This window comes from Hemibagrus wyckioides, linkage group LG09 (assembly GCF_019097595.1).
Source record: "Hemibagrus wyckioides isolate EC202008001 linkage group LG09, SWU_Hwy_1.0, whole genome shotgun sequence".
Classification (NCBI taxonomy): domain Eukaryota; kingdom Metazoa; phylum Chordata; class Actinopteri; order Siluriformes; family Bagridae; genus Hemibagrus; species Hemibagrus wyckioides.
The window spans coordinates 26,893,157-26,911,156 of NC_080718.1; the positions used below are offsets into that span (position 1 = coordinate 26,893,157).

The 18,000-nt window shown below is 38.8% G+C and overlaps 3 protein-coding genes and 1 long non-coding RNA gene across 11 annotated transcripts in view; 2 read left to right on the forward strand and 2 right to left on the reverse strand.

Moving 5' to 3' along the window:
• The window catches only part of p4ha1b (prolyl 4-hydroxylase, alpha polypeptide I b), a 20,617-nt gene extending 17,797 nt beyond the window's left edge, over positions 1-2,820 (reverse strand). For 2 of the 3 annotated variants that reach the window (XM_058398533.1, XM_058398534.1), the window contains exon 1: positions 2,620-2,820. The gene's annotated coding sequence lies outside the window, so the exon portion shown is untranslated. The remainder of the gene's footprint in view (positions 1-2,619) is intronic. The other variant, XM_058398531.1, reaches the window with a different exon arrangement.
• A 1,413-nt stretch (positions 2,821-4,233) lies between these two features.
• On the reverse strand, positions 4,234-10,094 carry styxl1 (serine/threonine/tyrosine interacting-like 1). 2 transcript variants are annotated; one of them, XM_058398552.1, is made up of 5 exons: positions 9,784-10,094; positions 9,376-9,518; positions 8,108-8,264; positions 7,871-8,007; positions 4,234-6,898 (listed from the first exon to the last, which is right to left on the reverse strand). In XM_058398552.1, exons 1-5 carry the CDS (start codon positions 9,801-9,803, stop codon positions 6,240-6,242), a joined length of 1,116 nt encoding a protein of 371 aa, XP_058254535.1. In that variant the 5' UTR covers positions 9,804-10,094; the 3' UTR covers positions 4,234-6,239. The 2 variants fall into 2 exon arrangements, with proteins under 2 accessions (XP_058254535.1, XP_058254534.1); XM_058398551.1 differs by having other exon boundaries at positions 4,234-6,901.
• Positions 9,493-10,209, forward strand: LOC131359048 (uncharacterized). Its single transcript, XR_009205728.1, has 3 exons — positions 9,493-9,662; positions 9,776-9,861; positions 10,083-10,209. It is a non-coding gene; the product is annotated as an uncharacterized LOC131359048 (long non-coding RNA).
• Positions 10,210-12,495: 2,286 nt separating this feature from the next.
• On the forward strand, positions 12,496-17,813 carry si:ch211-248a14.8 (uncharacterized). 5 transcript variants are annotated; one of them, XM_058398566.1, is made up of 5 exons: positions 12,496-12,732; positions 13,647-13,968; positions 14,637-14,844; positions 16,184-16,481; positions 16,589-17,813. In XM_058398566.1, the coding sequence occupies exons 2-5, from the start codon at positions 13,943-13,945 to the stop codon at positions 16,975-16,977; spliced, it is 921 nt and encodes a 306-aa protein (XP_058254549.1). In that variant the 5' UTR covers positions 12,496-12,732; positions 13,647-13,942; the 3' UTR covers positions 16,978-17,813. The 5 variants fall into 5 exon arrangements, with proteins under 5 accessions (XP_058254549.1, XP_058254550.1, XP_058254552.1 ...); XM_058398567.1 differs by having other exon boundaries at positions 12,500-12,732; positions 13,647-13,820; XM_058398569.1 differs by having other exon boundaries at positions 12,503-12,732; positions 13,647-14,426; positions 14,613-14,844.
• Positions 17,814-18,000: the final 187 nt, after the last annotated feature.

Below are 18,000 nucleotides of genomic sequence, written 5' to 3' on the forward strand. Positions count from 1 at the left end.
CATGGACACACACAATCTCATTCTCACACACACACATACATTTACACACACATACTGCACACAGACATTTAGACACACACACACACAGATATACAGACATGTACACACACACACACACACACAAACAGTCTCTCTCTCTTGCTCTCTGTCTCACACACACACACACACACACACACACATGCGCACACAGACATTTACATACACACAAACACACATAGATATACAGACATGTACACAAACACTTATACACCTGCACATGGGTGATCACACACTTTCACAAACACACACACAGATATACAGACACGTGTATACAAACACACACACACACTTACAAGTCCATATATCTCTAGCAAACCATAACATCAGTGTCAAAAATACACACACACACACTTGGAAAGTCTGGAACAAAAATACATAATTCTAGTAAGCGCTAATGAGGATGTTTGTGTGTGTGTACTACGTGAACTGCCAAGAATGCTCTCTGTGTGCCTGAAACAAGACAGATGTGTGTGTGTGTGTGTGTGTGTGTTAATTAAACACTCGCAGTGCTTGTATAAGTAGCCACGTAGAGGAGAAGAGTGAAGGAATGTTTGAGTAATGTGCTAAACACACACACACACACACGGTGAGACAGAGAGGTCACGACAAATCTGCTCTCCAGCTGTGTTAAACATTTGTAGTCCAAAAAGAGAGCTGAAGCTGTCAATCAACCAATCAGATATTTTCTATAGGCTTAGATACACTGTGATGTGAAAATTGGTATGAAAGGTGCAGAAAATACGATCCAGTCTGAGCAGAGAGACTTCCTGGGGTTTCTAACACAGATATTCTGATTTGAATTCATTTATTTTTTAATCTTTGGTCAAGTTTGAACAAAATCTTGATTTAAATTAGGTTTTTTTTCTCCATACATCTCATACAATTGAATGTTTTCTGTCTCTAGGCTACAGATATTTATTTATTTATATTTTTTATTTTTTTATTTTTTTGTGTGTGTGTTTCCTTCAGCTGTTTAGGATAAAATAAATTAATCAATTAATTAATAATAAAAAAGCTGAACTGATTATAAAATGTTTTTTAAGTAAATAAATAAATAAATAACCATAAGATAAATTGGTTAAAAACATTCATAATAAGTTAAAATAATCATAGATACATGCATATTACGTAGATTATGTAATATCTACTACATGTAATATATAGAAAAATAATCTAATCAAATGACCAGAAGTGCAGACAGAATATCCTTTTCTTTATTTTCCTTCCTTCTTTCTATCTTTATTTATTTATTTATTTATTTATTTATTTATAAGTAAATACATTTTTAATTTTTTATAAATGGACTTTTCTTTAAAAAATAATTTTAAAAAACTGCTTCTGGACCCTCTCTGGGCTAATTTTCAGAGCGCTAGCTTTGTTTCCACACACACACACACACACACACACACACTCTCATTAATTAATTTAACCAAACAAGTGACTGAACAAAAAATGTATTAAAAAAAAAAAAACTTTTTCGCATCTGTATTTCATCTGGATTTCTCAGTGTAGGAACACTGAGGAACAAAGGTACATCTCATCATCTCGTCTTATAATTATGCTGAATTAATTTCATTTCTTTATGAACTCGCTGATTAATTCATTCGTTTGCTCATTAGGTAAAAACGTCATTTCAATTCCACAAAGTGCATGCGAAAAAATAACCAGAAAGATCAACCAAGCGTGTAAGATGTTGAATCAGCTATCAGTCCAGATGTTCGGCTGAGTTCCTTCTGCTGTCTGCGTGTTATAACCCCACATTATTTCTAATACTGTGACGTCACGCGATGAAACATCAGCCCATCGGTTTTGCGTTCGTGACGATCCGCTGGTTCGGCATGGAGACCTGAGACCATCCCGAGCTGAGAAGCGCTGGAACAGACTGCCACGTGTTCACTCATCCCTCCCCTCACTCCCTCCCTCCCTCCTTCCTCCTCCTCCACCATGTCCTCCAGCTTCCTTCTCCTTCGCCCCAGGGAACGAATTTCCACGTCGGAGACTTCACAGTGCAGGAGACTGAAGGGTAAAAAGGGCCGATGGGTGTGTAGGGAAGAGAAGTGAGTAGGGGGGGGGGAGCCATGCGCGAGACCGGGTCTCCGCTGGCACGAGCGGAGCTGTGCGCTTCGGGATTTCTTTGTGGACCATTCTGTGCATGTCAGTCTTGTCGCAACATGTACGTCATGCAAAATGTGCAACAGATTCTTACTGTTTGTAATAGCTGAGACCTTTCATCTTATTTATTTATCTATTTTGGAAATAATTCATATCAAGGCGTTAATCGTATACGCATCCCTGTCCACTGAGTAAACTTATTCAAACTTATTCTTCCGTAAACTTATTCAAAACTTTTTCCACGTTATATGTCACAAAGCCGGCAATCCCTGGAAAATGCACTTATTTACTAACAAATTTTTAATAAATCTGGACTGAATGAAATAAGCACGCGCGCAATTCACCAACAGTGATGCGTTGTGGAAATGGAAAGGAATCAACAACAACAACGCAACAAAAACAAACGAATCTCTGCAACAACGTGTCCCAATAAATTCCTATCCCAAAGATCATGAATGAAATCCTTACCCTTTACAAGTTGTCAGTCACTCCACACGCACTGGATGACGCACACACACACAGATTCCCAGCAGCTCCGGTTGATCTCCCGGTTCCTCCACTCGACTCGACTCTCTAGCTGTGTTTATTCCACGCTCCGGGTTTGCAGCCGTGTTTTATCCGGTGGCTCTCGCCTCCTCTCTCTCTCCCCCACTCGCCATCTGCTGGTGGGATTCCTCTGTGATACGTGCCGAGACTCACACACCGGTTCATGGGCGGTTCATTGACAAGAAGCTTCAGTGAACCGATTCTTTTCTAAAGCGCACGCTGCTTACGGAGTCGAGTTATTTGATTCGTCTGATTCATCCCAACAAAGTTTTTGAAACTTTTTTACTTTATTTTTGTTTACTTATTTATTAGAGTCTTTGGAACTTTTTCTTTTTTCCTGAACCTTAAAAAATGAACCAGAACCTGAACCAATCACAATGACTTCAAATGCAGAATCGAATCTCTTATATTCCTAGCTAGTAACTATGTTTATTAGCAACAGGTTTAGCTTTAAATGAACATGAGGTCATTAGCTGTACTTGTTTTTTTTCATTCATTCATCTTCATTAAGATGTACTGACTCTGAACTTCTGACTCTGAGAAATTAGAAATTGCTTTAATTCTAGCTCTTTGACTAGCATTTGACGTGATGGTGTTGAAAAGCGTTATTGACCTCTAGCATCTTTAACGGTCGCTCTAATTCCATGATGCTGCATATAAGTAAATGTATATGTGATATCAGGATGTGGTGTTAGAAGAAAAAAAAATTATGATGCTGTTTATACTAGCAAAAAAACATCATACTAGCATACTAGCAATTTTCCAATGATTAAATTTGTATTCAATATTTTGATCATATGACGTTAAATTTCATTTTGGGGAACAACTGTGAATGAATTGAGCTCCTATTATGACTTACATTTATTGATACTGGGGAGAAATCGTAAATAAACATAAAATGTAAATCGTCTCCAGAAACAATCTGAGCTGCTGCTGCTATAGAATATAAATCAACAACTTCTGGCCAATAAGAACGGTGTTGTAGGATAAATCTGATGAGTTTAGGATTTTAATATTAAACCAGTGGAAAAACAATCCAAAAAGGAGTCAAAAAGAGCTGCAAGTTGCCCCTTGAAACCCCAGAAGGGCTGTTTTACTGGGTATACGTGGGTAAATCTGTCTATATCCAACGTCATTCTGTATAATTATGGATATAATCAGCTCAACAATTCTTTCTTTCTCCTTCACATTCTTCCTCTTTAATCTCTGCTCCCTCGAGTTAAAGCGATCGTTATTCATCTTCTTACTTCTTAACTTAACAAGGTCTGTAATTAGTCTCTACCTCTAGAGCCGAGTCTCTCGGGTTTAGATCGTTTGCAGACTTTTCAACACCCCAGCCACCGAGGGCAAGCCGTCACTCTGCTGTGAAGTTTGCGAAGCCGAGGAATTTTTATGATCGTGTGTTGTGTTGTTTGCTAGCGAGGCTCGCACTGCATTTAAACAACAGGCTCAAAACCAAAATAATCCACACCACCCCCTGTGAAAAGAGCCGTGGAGATATAAAATAAATGTACACTTTATTACATTGTGTAGTAGATGAAATCATTCTTTACAACCAAGCAGTGACAGTAAACCAGTATAAAATCATTTATGCAAGAACATGTTCACTGCAGCATCCGTAGAAAATGGAGTGTATTTGATTTTAATGAGAAACTATTTATTAGCTATTAATTATACATTATTTATTAGTAATAATGTATAACAGTTTTAGTATATCAATAACCTAATGCCAATAGGCTAAAAATGTTTGAATTTTCATAAATTACTTATCACTAAATTAGGGGAACTTTAGCTAGGATGCTTTGCAGGTTTCAAGTCAGTGGTTTTGTTCTTTGGTGTTTTGTGGTGTCTAGAAAAACAGAAAGCAAACACTAACACTATTGTCAAAAATAATAATACAAAAATAACAATGTTTTTTTACTAGTCTAAATATACAACATTTCAAACCCAGCTATGTAGTATCTATGAATTCCTTAATATTTCTCAATATTTGTCACATTTTCATTGTCCTCCTGAGAAGGGGAAAAACAAATAAATTAGCAAAAAGTGTTTTTTTTTGTTGTTTATTTTGTTGCTTATTATCTGAAAAAGAGTGTAGCAGGAATGGATGTCTTGTCCAAATCTATTTTGGATTGGCTTTTTTGATCTTTCCAATAACATTCTTAGCCAAATTGTTATTATTGTTGTAATATTTTTCTTGTCAAGTGGTCTCCAATCTTATTCAGGAAGATTGTCTAGAGCAGTGGTTCTCAGACATTTTGAGAACCAGGGACTTTAAAAGATCTGTAACTGAACTGTAAATGATATTCTACAGACTCCCTCAGTACATTTTTATTTCAGTAAAAATTACTAAATGGGTTTTTTTTGGAGCCATAGAACTTTCTGTTCCTGAAATTTCCACTGATAGAACCCATTAAGTCTGAGTTGACTTGAGTTGGTGCTTGGACCCCTAAAATGAATATAACATTGTTAATGTGACATAATGATTTCTACCACCAGTCATAGACCCCCTGCCTATGCTTCACTGACCCCTGGAGGACCCAAAGACCACACTTTGAGAACCACAGGTCTAGAGAATGGGTTTCCAATACTGGTCCTAAAAGAAACTCTTCTACATCATCTACATTTTCAAGTTTTCACTGTTTTCAACATACCATAATAATCCAGACCAGGTTATGAGAGCAAGAAAAGCCAGTGATTCCTCAGGATTCGTGGGTAAAAGTCTTACTTGAGTGCTTGATCAGCAAAGTCAAATTTGATAAGGATGAAGATCCCACACTGGAACTTATCAACAACACATATTCACAGGTCTAGGTGGAGTCAGGTGTGGCTTTTGCTTGTTTTGGAAAAAAATACCTACCATTGGTCTAGTTTATATAATTTCTCTATTCCATATATCACCAGCATTACTATTTGAAATGCCCTGCCAAAAGCTATATTATACACCAATTGCATTTACACCCTTGGCAGATGCTTTCATTCAAAGAGAGTCCCAACTGATCTGAGAAGATGGTGGGCCACCAGTGGCAGTTTGGAGATTCAAATTCAGATCCTTATTGTCCAGAAGCAAAAGCCCTAACCACTAAGCCACTACTGCCCTGGACTGTGAAATACCTTAATCAGATTCCTCTGGATGATTCAAATGCTGGGACCAAGAGGTTTGATTAGGAAGGAGAACCAAATAATGACTTGGTCTAGCTCTTCAAAGGGTATGTATAATTTATGGCTAATTTCTGACACATTTATGTAGTCACCTGGTACTCAGAGTTTGTTCTTGTCCAGTTGAACTAGAAATGATAATCTTTGATAATTTTACCCCATTTATCCTAAACACAATTGAGCCAGCCAGTCATGGTCAGAAAACCAAACTCTGCAAGAAGTTAGATCTCCATGACACTGCACACTTAACGCAACCAGCTAAGTACCAGCAATCTGTAATTCTTCCTTATTCTCTGACTGTCTGGAATCTTGAATATGAATCTGTAGAGTCTTTTAAAATCTGTGATCACTGATTTCCAAAAATTGTTCTTAATGACCCATGTTCAAAGCCGAATGTCATCAAGAGAGGTTAGGCGCCTCCCGAACAATTGCTCCTCGTATTCTGAGAGTTGACGAAGGAACCCAGCATTTGGTGCCGCACAAGTGCGCCTCTCCTTGAGCCAACGGAAAGCGTGAAGAAGAGACCAGCGGCGCTGTTCCATCAGGAAACCCAGCGTCAACACTGAGCTTCGGCTTCGTCCCAGGCTGCAGTGAACTAGTACACGCCCACCAGGCGAGCCCGGTGAACCCCTCAGGGCTGCTGCTATGAAACGGGAAGCTTCTGGAAGTGCCTGGCGAAGGTCCTGTTGCGCGTCATCGCTGAGTCGGAGTCGCAAATACCTCAGGACATTGGGGAAGGCATCAGAGATTTCAGCGGTGGCATTGACCACATGTGTGATATGCAGGTTCTTGATGATGCGGTAGTCCTGCGCTTGCGAGGCAGAACCTTGGTACAATGCCCCTTCCAGGATTTCAGAGGGATAGATGGTGAGGAGGCGGCGTTCAGACTCGAGCAGGACCATCCGAGGTGTACACAGGAAGGGGTAGAGGGAGTGGAAGGCTGAGTAGCCACCCAGCAAGATGACAGGATCCATGCCGAGGGCACTCAGCTGGAAAAAGCAGTGCTGTAGGGTGGGGTTGTCGGCACGTGCCTCTTGGCTGCCTACTGTACACAACAGAGGAAAGAAGACAGAGGCTTAATAATGGACTGACTTGTTGGGATCAGCTGTACATTCTTTGTACCTGGGATATGTCTGAATTGGATTGATTCTGCCTAGTGGATGGTTTTGGAGATTTTGCCTATTCTGATGCTGAAAGTTCGGCATCTAATGAGAACTTGCTCAAAATGACCTTGTATACCAGGGGACACCAGTTCTAGTACTAGAGGCTTGGAGTCTAGTACAGGTTGGTACTTGACAGGCCCAGAAAACCTGGTAATTAACTGGTGAGTTGGAGTGTCTTTGAAAATGGGATATCTAAATATGAAATCCTCCTGGGCAGGACTTGATATTTTAGACAAGGTTTTTTTTTCCATATAATTGATCGTATTATACAGGGTGCGGCAAAATGATCTGACACATTTGTAGGTTTAATAAAAGCGAAATAGAGTAAAGAATGAAAAATGTGTTTCTATTTTCCAAATGTACATATAATGCCATTTTGTTTCATTTCGTTTTAAAAATTACATAGTTAAATGGGTGCCGTTATTGTCCACACACTGTTGAAGGTGTTCACGAAAGTTGTCCATAACTTGACGAGTCATTTCATGTGGAATGACAGCAATTTCTTGACGATGGCATGATGTCTTACCTAAAGGACAAAAGCTCAAAACTATGGATTTTGGGCAATTCCGATAATGCTACATTAGTAGTCCTTGGAAGGTGGTTGATCCTGAATTTACCATAGTGTTATTTTGAAGAAGATCCATGCAGCAGGAATTCTGGGGCAGAATGCAGAGCATCTGAGTCCCAAAATGTATCTAAAAACTCTTTGCCTTAATGATGCCCCATTGTACTAGGGCTCAATTGTGGTATTTAAGTGGTCCCTTGAAATGTCTCAATTATCCTTTTGGTATCTGTGGTACTTGGGCTGTTCTAAAATATCCAGATCTTTAATTGTTTACAGATCATGGTACCTGGACTGTGTCCTTCTTCTGCATACAGCAGAATGATGGAAAACTCCTGTAGCTGGACACAGCTTATCAAACAGCCAAGATCTGGGTGAATTACGGTCACACTTGCACGTGCCGTAACCAGGTGACTTTGCTTATACCTGTATTTCAAAAGAGATGAGGTACATAAGAGGACAAACGCTAGTTCAAATCATACTTATGTGTGGTAAATGGGCTGGACGTCTGTGCAGCATGCGGTACCTGTCAGCAGAGCGACAGTCCAGAATGAGCATGTAGTACGGGTCATGGAGTGCTGGTTCACCAGCTTCAGCATTTAGCAAGTTGTACACCTGCTGTGGAGTCACATAGCCTCTCTCTATATCAGCTTTTTCTGGAAGGGCAGGAACCAACAGCTCCTCTAAACAAACACACATGCAAACATACAGATCTTGTGCACTTGTAGTTCAACAATGTACCATCATGCAATACAAAATATTTGAGGTGTAACACAGTTTTCCACTGTTGGTCCTTAAGCAAGACCCTTAACCCTTCCCACCCACTTCCGTCCACTGTATCATGATTAACCTTGTGCTTTCACCCAACATTCTAAGCTAGGACAAACCCAATCTGCCCAATCTGGCAACACTGACAAGAAGTTTAGGCCACAGGTATTTGGAGTGTATTAAAGAGGTAAAGACTCAAAAATAAAGACTCTTTTTGAGTCTTTACCTCTTTAATACACTCCAAATACCTGTAGCCTAAACTTCTTGTCAGTGTTGCCAGATTGGGCGTCTTTTGGTCACATCTCACCGGGAAATAATGCATAGGGCGGGTTGATAAAATTTGGTCTGGTTTTTGATGCAACTCGTGGGTTTTTATTTTTGACTATAAACATGATATTTTATTAATTTTCTATTCAAACGAACTTTAGATTAAAGTGTAATATGTAATGTTGACATTTTAATAATATGGGTCAGTTTAGCCAATAAGGTTCAGGAGAGTCCTGTCCAATCAGACTTTTCAGTCTTGATTAGCGTTGTTGTAATCGTTGTACTCGTTAAGCTAATATCACAAAGTTATGAACTGTTATAACTGTTTGTTATTGTATTAGTTATCACAGTATGCAATTTGGGCTGGTGTTTTTTGAAGTGGGCGGGTTTTCAGCTGTGGTTGGGCTGAAAATCTTCAGTCCAATCTGGCAATCCTGCTTCTTGTTGTTGTTTGGGTTTTTTGCTTCAATTAAATATAAAAGTTACTGGAAATCCGTGGAAACACTTGTAGAAATATCGTCATGTTTTCACACAATTCCTGGCTCCTTCACTTCAGTCTGCCAAATGTCATAAGTGTTAACGCTACATCACTCCAGTTTATAATGGACTCAATGAAAGATGTGCGACTGTTATTCTTTTCACCCCCGTGCTCACGGTTATTATTGTTATTTTTTTTATCCCTGCCAATTTATGTGGTCGTTAAATATTATCAAACAATTCAGGTCCCATAACCTACAAGTTATAATAATGGTGCCAAACCTTCGTTGTTAGTCTGAGAGCCTTGAATGATGTCATTGCGAGAGGGTTTGACAATGCCATTCATCTCTGAACAGGAGGCGCTGTTTTCTCCCGGCGCAGAGCTCCGAAGCCCAGTGGAGGAGACAATACGGCATTTATCAGACCTGTAGGTAGGGGGAGGTATAGAGAGACATTAAAAAACAGGGACAGAGAGAGAAATGGAGGGATAAAGGAAAAAGATGGAGATATAGAAAAATTTTTATTCGCTAAAAAATTCTTTATACTCCTGAGTAGTCTCTCATAAGAAGGTAAGGTGAATGCTACAATACTAAGTTATTGTTGTAGCTGAATTTTGAATAATTTTAAGCTTGACTGTAGATGAAATAATAATAATAATAATAATAATAATAAGCATCTCTAGGAACTCACCTGGACAGTGCAATGCCCATGGTTTTGGATGGGAGGCATTCGGGATTCGCAGCCTTCTTCACTGCTACGGGCCAAAAGGTAGAAGAGTCGGTGCAACCATCCTGACACACACACACACACACACACACACACGGCTTACACAAAGTTTACAGTCGATCCAAATCACCCAACAAGATCCAAAATCCTCAACGATGCTGAGCAACAGTGTAGAACCTGGCTCCTGGCCATGGTGCTCGATTGTTCTCCATGTGAAAAAAAAGCGACCGTTTTTTTTCTTTCTTTCTTCTCGTTTGTTCCAGTCCCCTTCCTCCCGTCCTTATTTTAGTAGGTTGCCGTGGTTATGCAGCAGAGTGAAGTGCTCTACATGAGCCTGGGTGAGCTGGACGTGACAGGTCAGTGTGTCACACACATCCTCACACCACACACATCCAAGATTAAAACGCTGGGTTTAACATTTTTCCCGGGCGCAATACGATCCTGTCAGGCGATACAAAGTCTCCATTTCCAAACCATATGGCTTTATAGTGTTTAAAATGGATATACATTTATAGCATGTAGCATGACATGCTAAATAAAATAAGTGATGGTCACTCCACAGATTCTGCACATGGCTCCACCTTCATTTGCGTATTTCTTCTTACGATATTTCCATTCGTTAGTCTCAAACAACTGTTTTTATAAATCTTCATACACCAGAGACACCAAATCCCAATCCACGATGCTCTCTAGTGGCTAAAATCAGAGACGTGTTGATGTTAGACCAAAGCCACCAATCAGCTATTTTTTCCAAAATGCCCCAGGAGTTAAAATGTATCTCACAATCCATTCGTTCTGCATTGTTTTAATACCTAGACCTGAGTGGTTGGAAGTTCCAACATGTCCTAATATGTCTTTGTTTCCATAGTAACAGCTCACTTAACACTGAGTATCTCCTCATCATGGCACCTGTTAGTGGGTGGGATATATTAGGCAGCAAGTCAACATTTTGTCCTCAAAGTTGATGTTAGAAGCAGGAAAAATGGGCAAGTGTAAGGATTTGAGTGAGTTTGACAAAGGGCCAAATTGTGATGGCTAGACCACTGGATCAGAGCATCTCCAAAACTGCAGCTCTTGTGGGGTGTTCCCGGTCTGCAGTGGTCAGTGTCTATCAAAAATGGTCCAAGGAAGGAACAGTGGTGAACCGGCAACAGGGTCATGGGCCGTCAAGGCACATTGATACATGTGGGGAGAGAAGACTGGCCTGTGTGATCCGATCCAACAGACGAGCTACTGTTGCTCAAACTGCTGAAGAAGTTAATGCTGGTTCTGATAGAAAAGCGTCAGAATACACAGTGCAGGTCAGGGCTGCAAAGGGGGACCAACACAATATTAGGCAGGTAGTCGTAATGTTATGCCTGATCAGTGTAGATCCTGCAGCCTAGCTGATTAGCATGCCGGCTTTCAGCTGTCTGCTTGTGACCTTCTTTGATCATCTTTCTGTGCTGTCACGTCTGCCTAACAAACATGACACGTCCGAATGAATTCTAACAAGAAGCCATATTTTCAACATTAGCATTTAGGGTCGTTGTATAACAGAAGAGAGAAGCGAGCGAGACGAAGGGGGGGAGCGAGAGTGTCACTGGCAGATGGTGCGGTCCGGCCTGAGATCTGCTGGACGCCTTCTGGATTATAACACAGCGACTATGAGAACCAGCATCTAAAATACTGAAATGAAACGTCTAAAATAATTTCAGGATCTGAGTAACACTGCAAAACACACATCACAAAATAATTCTATTTTTATATTTTACATTAACGAGTTCATCAGTTATTCAGTCTCATAAATTCTCAGCTCAGTGTCAGCTCATATCTTAATATGTTGAATTATTTTAATAATTAATGGTGAATAAATACAAATTAATAGATACAAAAAAACACTAAAATAATTAATTTTTAATTATACAGTATGGAATTTTTTAAATGTAAAAGTATAGTTATTAATAAATTATTCCATTTTTTAATTAAAATATTACATTTATATTAGTTAAACTTTATTTAAAAGGTAATATTTTGTAAAGTTTTAGGTGCAAGGTTGCATGCTAGCTACAGAAGAAGCAGTACCACTCCACCTAGTGACAAATATGTCTGTATCAATAAATATATCCTGATTTCGGTTCACTGGGTCATGGACTGAAACATCGATTTTAATTTTATTATAAATTTCTTTATTATTTTTGAAATGATTCTTTTTTCCCAAGTCGAAATAAAATCAGAAAATAAAGATTTATTTATTTAGGAGAGATTTACTATAGGATGCATACATATATACATATATATATATATATATATATATATATATATATATATATATATATATATATATATATATATATATATATGTATATAAATATATATATATATGTATGTGTATTTTTTTAAATTCCATTTATACTTTATAATTGTAAATTATAATTATAATTATATCTTATCCTCGCATTTATTGTCAACTTGTTTAAGATGAATATTGAATTTTTGAAATATTTTTTCATTTATTTTTTTAAATAAAAAAAATTATTTGTGGGATTTTAAAATCATTTATTTATTTATTTATTTTAATTATTTTATTAATTAAAATATTTATATAATTATTTTATTTTATTTTTATTTTAGTGTTACTTAGTTGTGTGTGTGTGTGTGTGTGTGTGAATGAGAGAGATGATCAAGATGGTGATGAAATGGTGCAGCTGGGTTGCTTGTTTGTTTATATGAGCACGGGAGGATCAAAGTCCGTCCTGCTCTGTCCACTGTTCAGAGAGTCATGAGTCCTGCAGGCTGTTTACTCTCAGCTCTCAGGGCCGGACTTTTGGATACACAAACTGTTATTAAAGTAAACGGATCATCTGGAATAAAGATGTGGTTTTGAAAATTTTGGTATGAGACATGTCGGCTTACAAAAGCCAGAACTGTAAAGTGAGTATTTTTCTTTTTATATTTATATTTATATTTATATTTATATTTATATTTATATTTATATAATTATTATATTATATTATATTATATTATATTATATTATATTATATTATATTATATTATATTATATTATATTATATTATATTATATTATGTTTGTTTTTAGCTATTTATATATTTCACAAATGTCTTGTGTTGTGATTAAACTCATCTTTTCCATCATGTCTGTTATCTTCTATAGCGTCTAATATGTCTTAAGTCTTATGGTTTAAAGGTTAATTCTGGTTTTGTTCTTTGTGTTGGGAAACACACTGACCCTTACAAAGAGCTTCCTTTTTTAATTAATTTATTTTTAATTAAGTGTTATTATTAGTAGTAGTAGTAGTATTTGATTATTATTGTTTGTTTATTTATTTTGTATTATTATTATTTTTTATTATTATTATTGTTTGATTATTATTGTTTGTTTATTTTGTATTTTATTATTATTATTATTATTAGTAGTAGTAGTAGTAGTAGTAGTATTTGATTATTATTATTATTATTATTATTAGGTTTAGACTGTACAAGCCTCAGTGTCTGAGCTGTCTCTGTAGGAGTGATAATGTATGAGAATGAGGACATTAACCTTTAAACTCTCCATTCATCACGCTTTAAAATAAAAGCTCTTAATAACGTGCATGGAATTTTCCCTTTGTACAAAAGGTTCTTCCATCCATCCGTTCATCCATCCATCCATAACTAAAATTCGATTGCTGTAATATGTGATTTTAAAATGTATCTTGAAAAAGTTTTCATTTAAATAATTAGGTTTATATTTGAACAGTTGGCTTATGTTCATAAAAAGAGAAAAAAGGTCCATGGAGTTTGTTTATTTATTTATTCATTTATTTTTATTTTTTTATTTTATTACAGCTAGAGAGATCCCTGGCTTACAAAACTTGTGAGTTGTGAGGTGGAGCCTCCATGGGTATCTGCTGCTAACATCTTGGTGCCAGATACCACAGCACACCTTCAGGGATCTAGTGGAGTCCATGCCTCGACGGGTCAGGGCTGTTTTGGCAGCAAAATGGAGACCAACACAATTAGGCAGGTGGTCATAATGTTATGCCTGATCGGTGAAGATCAGCCAAATTTGGCACCAACAAAACGACCCAACCTGCTTTGTGTCAACAGTCCAGGCTGGTGGAAGTGGTGTAATAGTATGGGGAATGTTTTCTCTGCACACTTTGGATCTGTTAGTACCAATCAATCATAGCTTGAATATTTGTGTATTGTTCCTGACCGAATACATCCTTCATGTCCATCTTCTAATGGCTACTTCCAGCGTGATATAATGCACCAACTCACAAAGCTTAGTGGTTAAGACGTTTAAATACTGATCAGAAGGTTGTGAGTTTGAAACCCAGGTCCACCAAGCTGCCATTGCTGGACCCTTGAGCAAGGCCTCTTTAACCCTCAATTGCTTAGTTGTATAAAATGAGACAAAAATGTAAGCCGCTCTGGATAAGGGCACCTGCACTTCAGTGGCTTTCCCAATCACAGATAATCGCTAATCACTCAAGAGCAGGCAAGTCATAGCATGATGAAAAATCTCCAGGAATTGTGTGATGTCAACATGGATGAGAATCTCAAAGCTGTGAACAAAGTGTGGCTCTACACATTATTAGCATAGTGTTCCTAATAAAGTGCTAGGTGAGTGTACAGCTAGACACCTAAACAAAATACTGTGCTAAGTTAACCAGTGAAGTTTGCTAGTAAGCTAGCTTACAGGATGCAATCTTGTGTTTACTATGTATTAAAAGACAAGTCATTGGTTATTATGCCATTTAAGTTAGTTAAGAATTAGCAAACATCTCTCTGTTGTTATTTTCTTTCTAGTTGAAACCGCTGGTGTTTTTACAGGTTCTCATGGCTGCAGAAACGAGGTTCTTCTTCAGTCAGAGCTTATGCGTGTGATGTCTATAAATCCCTGGCCCCGATAATGCTCTACGCTGCAGCCCTGGTGGTCGTAGTTTTGTATGCACTCGCGGATCAGCTCCACGACTTTGTGTGCAGGATCTTCTTTCCACAGTACCATTACCCATACACTGCACCTTTTGCCCTCATACAGGTACAGTTACTGATTAACTCATTTTAGAGCTGCAATACAGGCAGGCAAAGTGTGTGGAAAATTTAAACAATGTACTGTATATACATTCTCTCTGAGAGCTTATATGATATAGTAGGAGTAGAAATACAATATATTGCCAAAAGTTTTGGGACACCCCTCCAAATCATTGAGTTCTGGTGTTGTTTTTCAGGGGTTGAGGTCGGCCCCTTAATGTTTCAGGATACCAAGATATTTTTGGACAATTTCATGCTCTCAACTTTGTGGGAACAGTTTGGGGATGACCCCTTCCTGTTCCAACATGACTGCACACCAGTGTACAAAGCAAGGTCCATAAAGACATGGATGAGTGAGTTTGGTGTGGAGGAACTGCACAGAGTCCTGACCTCAACCCCATAGAACACCTTTGGGATGAATTAGAGTGGAGACTGAGCCAGACCTTCTCATCCAACATCAGTGCCTGACCTCACAAATGTTCTTCTAGAGGAACGGTCAAAAATTCCCATAAACACACTCCTAAACCTTGTGGAAAGCCTTCCCAGAAGAGGTGAAGCTGTTATAGCTACAAAGGGCGGGACAACTCCATATTACATTCATGTGCATGTGAATGCGGACATCCCAAAACTTTTGGCAATATAGTGTAAACTAGCAGTCACCAAACCACTGATTAAGAAACCTGACTTCTACTGTGACTTTTACTCTGTTCAGTTGTCAAACTACACCAATATCTATTTACAGGAACCGAGAAAAACATCTATCTCAGCTTATTCCTGCCTGAGAATCATATAAATGAGTCAGGATTTAGATCTCATCTGTACTCAGTACTGAAAAAAGCATCAGTTAAAGTAATAAATGACCGATAACTGGTCAGGGTTATGCGATGAGAACTGTGCTTGTGTTACTTGGGCTTACTCCAGCTTTTATTATCCTTTTTATGACTATAATTTTAGATTGATTAGAAAATGTTGTTGGTTACTATCTGGCTGGGTCGTTATCTGACAGATCGTTATCAGCTTGTAAATGTTAATGTTGCCATCTCTGTGCAAATAAAAGTCTTTACAACTGATAAAACTCTATACCATTACACAGAGGTCACCTTTAAAGTATAAAATTGAAAAATATAAAGGGAAAAACTCTGTGAGATTCTAAACAGTTGATTTTTCATTTGCTTTATTTGATGTAAATGGCAGTAGATTTATAATATTATGGAACTTCAATTAAGTTGAAATCAGCTAGTGTTTTTTTTAAATATAAAAGTTAAATATAAAAGTACTAGAATTAATAAAAAATTATCCATGACTGCAGTAGCTTTGAGCAGGTTTTTGAACCCATTTTTCCTCAGGTGCTCCTGAACATCCTGGCCTTGCTGGGTCTTCATTCTCTGGGTCTTGTTCAGCTGAATCCCTTCTCCTGGAGGCTAGCCGAGCGGCTGCTGGTGCCCGCTGTGTGTGGTGCTGTCCAGTGTGTTCTGGCTCTGTGGGCACAGGCGAGTGCACACTCTGGCTTGTACCCCCTCACCGGTCGACTCCTCCCACTTTTCAGCCTGGCTTGGGGTCACCTGCTGGGAGTCAGCAAGCCTAACTCCGCCCACTTCAACTGCTTGCTTATAGCAATCACTTTCACCTCTATTGGAATTACAGGTATGGAACTTCCAGCATGCAGGTTGGGATAATGGGGCTCATCAGTTTGCACCAAGATCTCAATGCATTCTGGGTAATTTCTCGTTATGATGTGTGTTTGTTATTAGCGTATGACGGCGTGTACAACATGGAGCCGCTTGAATATTTCTACTCTCCTCTAAGCCTGTTCCTGCACAGTCTCTCCCTGGCCTGGCTCTCCAAAGTCGCCCAGAGTGTGCGAGGCCATGCTACAACTTTTGACCTCTATTACACTCTGACAGTGACCCAGAGTGTGTTGCTGTTACTGCTGTGTGTAATGCATCCGGACACTCCACAAGCGATCACTCATGGCAGCTGGCACACTCTACTCTTCCTGGGATACATGTTAGCCGTGTTGCTCCTGGGCTCTGTACAGATTTTTCTAGTGGACATAACGGCACTGAGGTACTCACCGCTCAGTGCGGCTCTGCTACACTCCGCCAGAGGACTCACAACGCCACTTATTAACTTATTATAGCACAAAGACAACAACCAGAGAAGAAGGTCAAGCAGACATTTAGAAAGCTGACTCTGTCCTAGTTATCAGTTTCCCCTTGGCTAAGTTAGCTAAATGATGTTTTGGAAGCAACAAAAAGCATTAAGCTAATGGACTAGAACAACTCTGTATCAATCTTTTATACAGTAATCCAGCTAGCCAATAACGTGGCAGCATTAACACAATGCATACACTCATCCCAGCTCAAGAGTTATGGTCATTCCAGGTTAAGATGTTCAGGTCAAACATCAGATGCAGAATAAATGTGAATGATCTCAAGGACTTTTACCAAAGGTAAGCTAACAGGGAGGCTACGGGATCTCAAAATCATCACTCTTTACAAACAAGGTGAGGAGAAAAGCATCTCAGAATGCACAACATATCATAACTGAGGTGAGTGGGGCTACAACAACAGCAGACCATTCTGTCAGCTAAACAAACAGGAAGCTGAGGCTACAGTGGTCACAGGCACGGGCAGAAGAAGAGTGGACAGAAGAACATCACCTGTTGAACAGGTGTTTCAAATACAGTAAAGGTTTAACCCATACCTGATACACTATTTTATTAATTAGGATGCTTGTGTAATGGAGGCCAGCGGTAGGGGCTGGTCAGGTGAACCTCACTCCCCTGATCTCAAGAGACGAGCTAGAAGCTGCAGTCTTTCGCCTCCTTGTTAGCGTCCCCATCTCCCATGCCGGAGACCCGGGTTCGAGACCTGCTTGGACAAGTGTGAGTAGGAGTCAAAGTAAAGCTGATGTACAGAAATGTTAATAAAAGGTGATGTGTAACCTAACAAACCTGCGGATGTGTCACTGGTGTCATCCGAGGTAAATAATCAGACAAGATAAAATGACCAATGATTGACTCGTGTGTGTGAGAAATTCCTGTTCATGTCGTTAATACAACACTACCCGCATGTCTAAATCCGGAAAATAGCTGGTCCGGTTCTGTGTTGTCCGTTTCTCCACTTGGATAACTTTCCAAATTAAACAAATCGACTCTGTA

Coding starts and splice junctions, on each gene's coding strand:
- si:ch211-248a14.8 (XM_058398566.1), top strand. CDS start 13,943: ATGTTTTCTCTGCACACTTTGGATCT. Junction 13,969..14,636: donor TCTCTGCACACTTTGGATCT/GTTAGTACCAAT, acceptor GTGTTTTTACAG/GTTCTCATGGCTGCAGAAAC. Junction 16,482..16,588: donor CACCTCTATTGGAATTACAG/GTATGGAACTTC, acceptor GTTTGTTATTAG/CGTATGACGGCGTGTACAAC.
- styxl1 (XM_058398551.1), bottom strand. CDS start 9,803: ATGGGCATTGCACTGTCCAG. Junction 8,008..8,107: donor GACTGTCGCTCTGCTGACAG/GTACCGCATGCT, acceptor TTTGAAATACAG/GTATAAGCAAAGTCACCTGG. Junction 6,902..7,870: donor AGAAGAAGGACACAGTCCAG/GTACCATGATCT, acceptor TGTTGTGTACAG/TAGGCAGCCAAGAGGCACGT.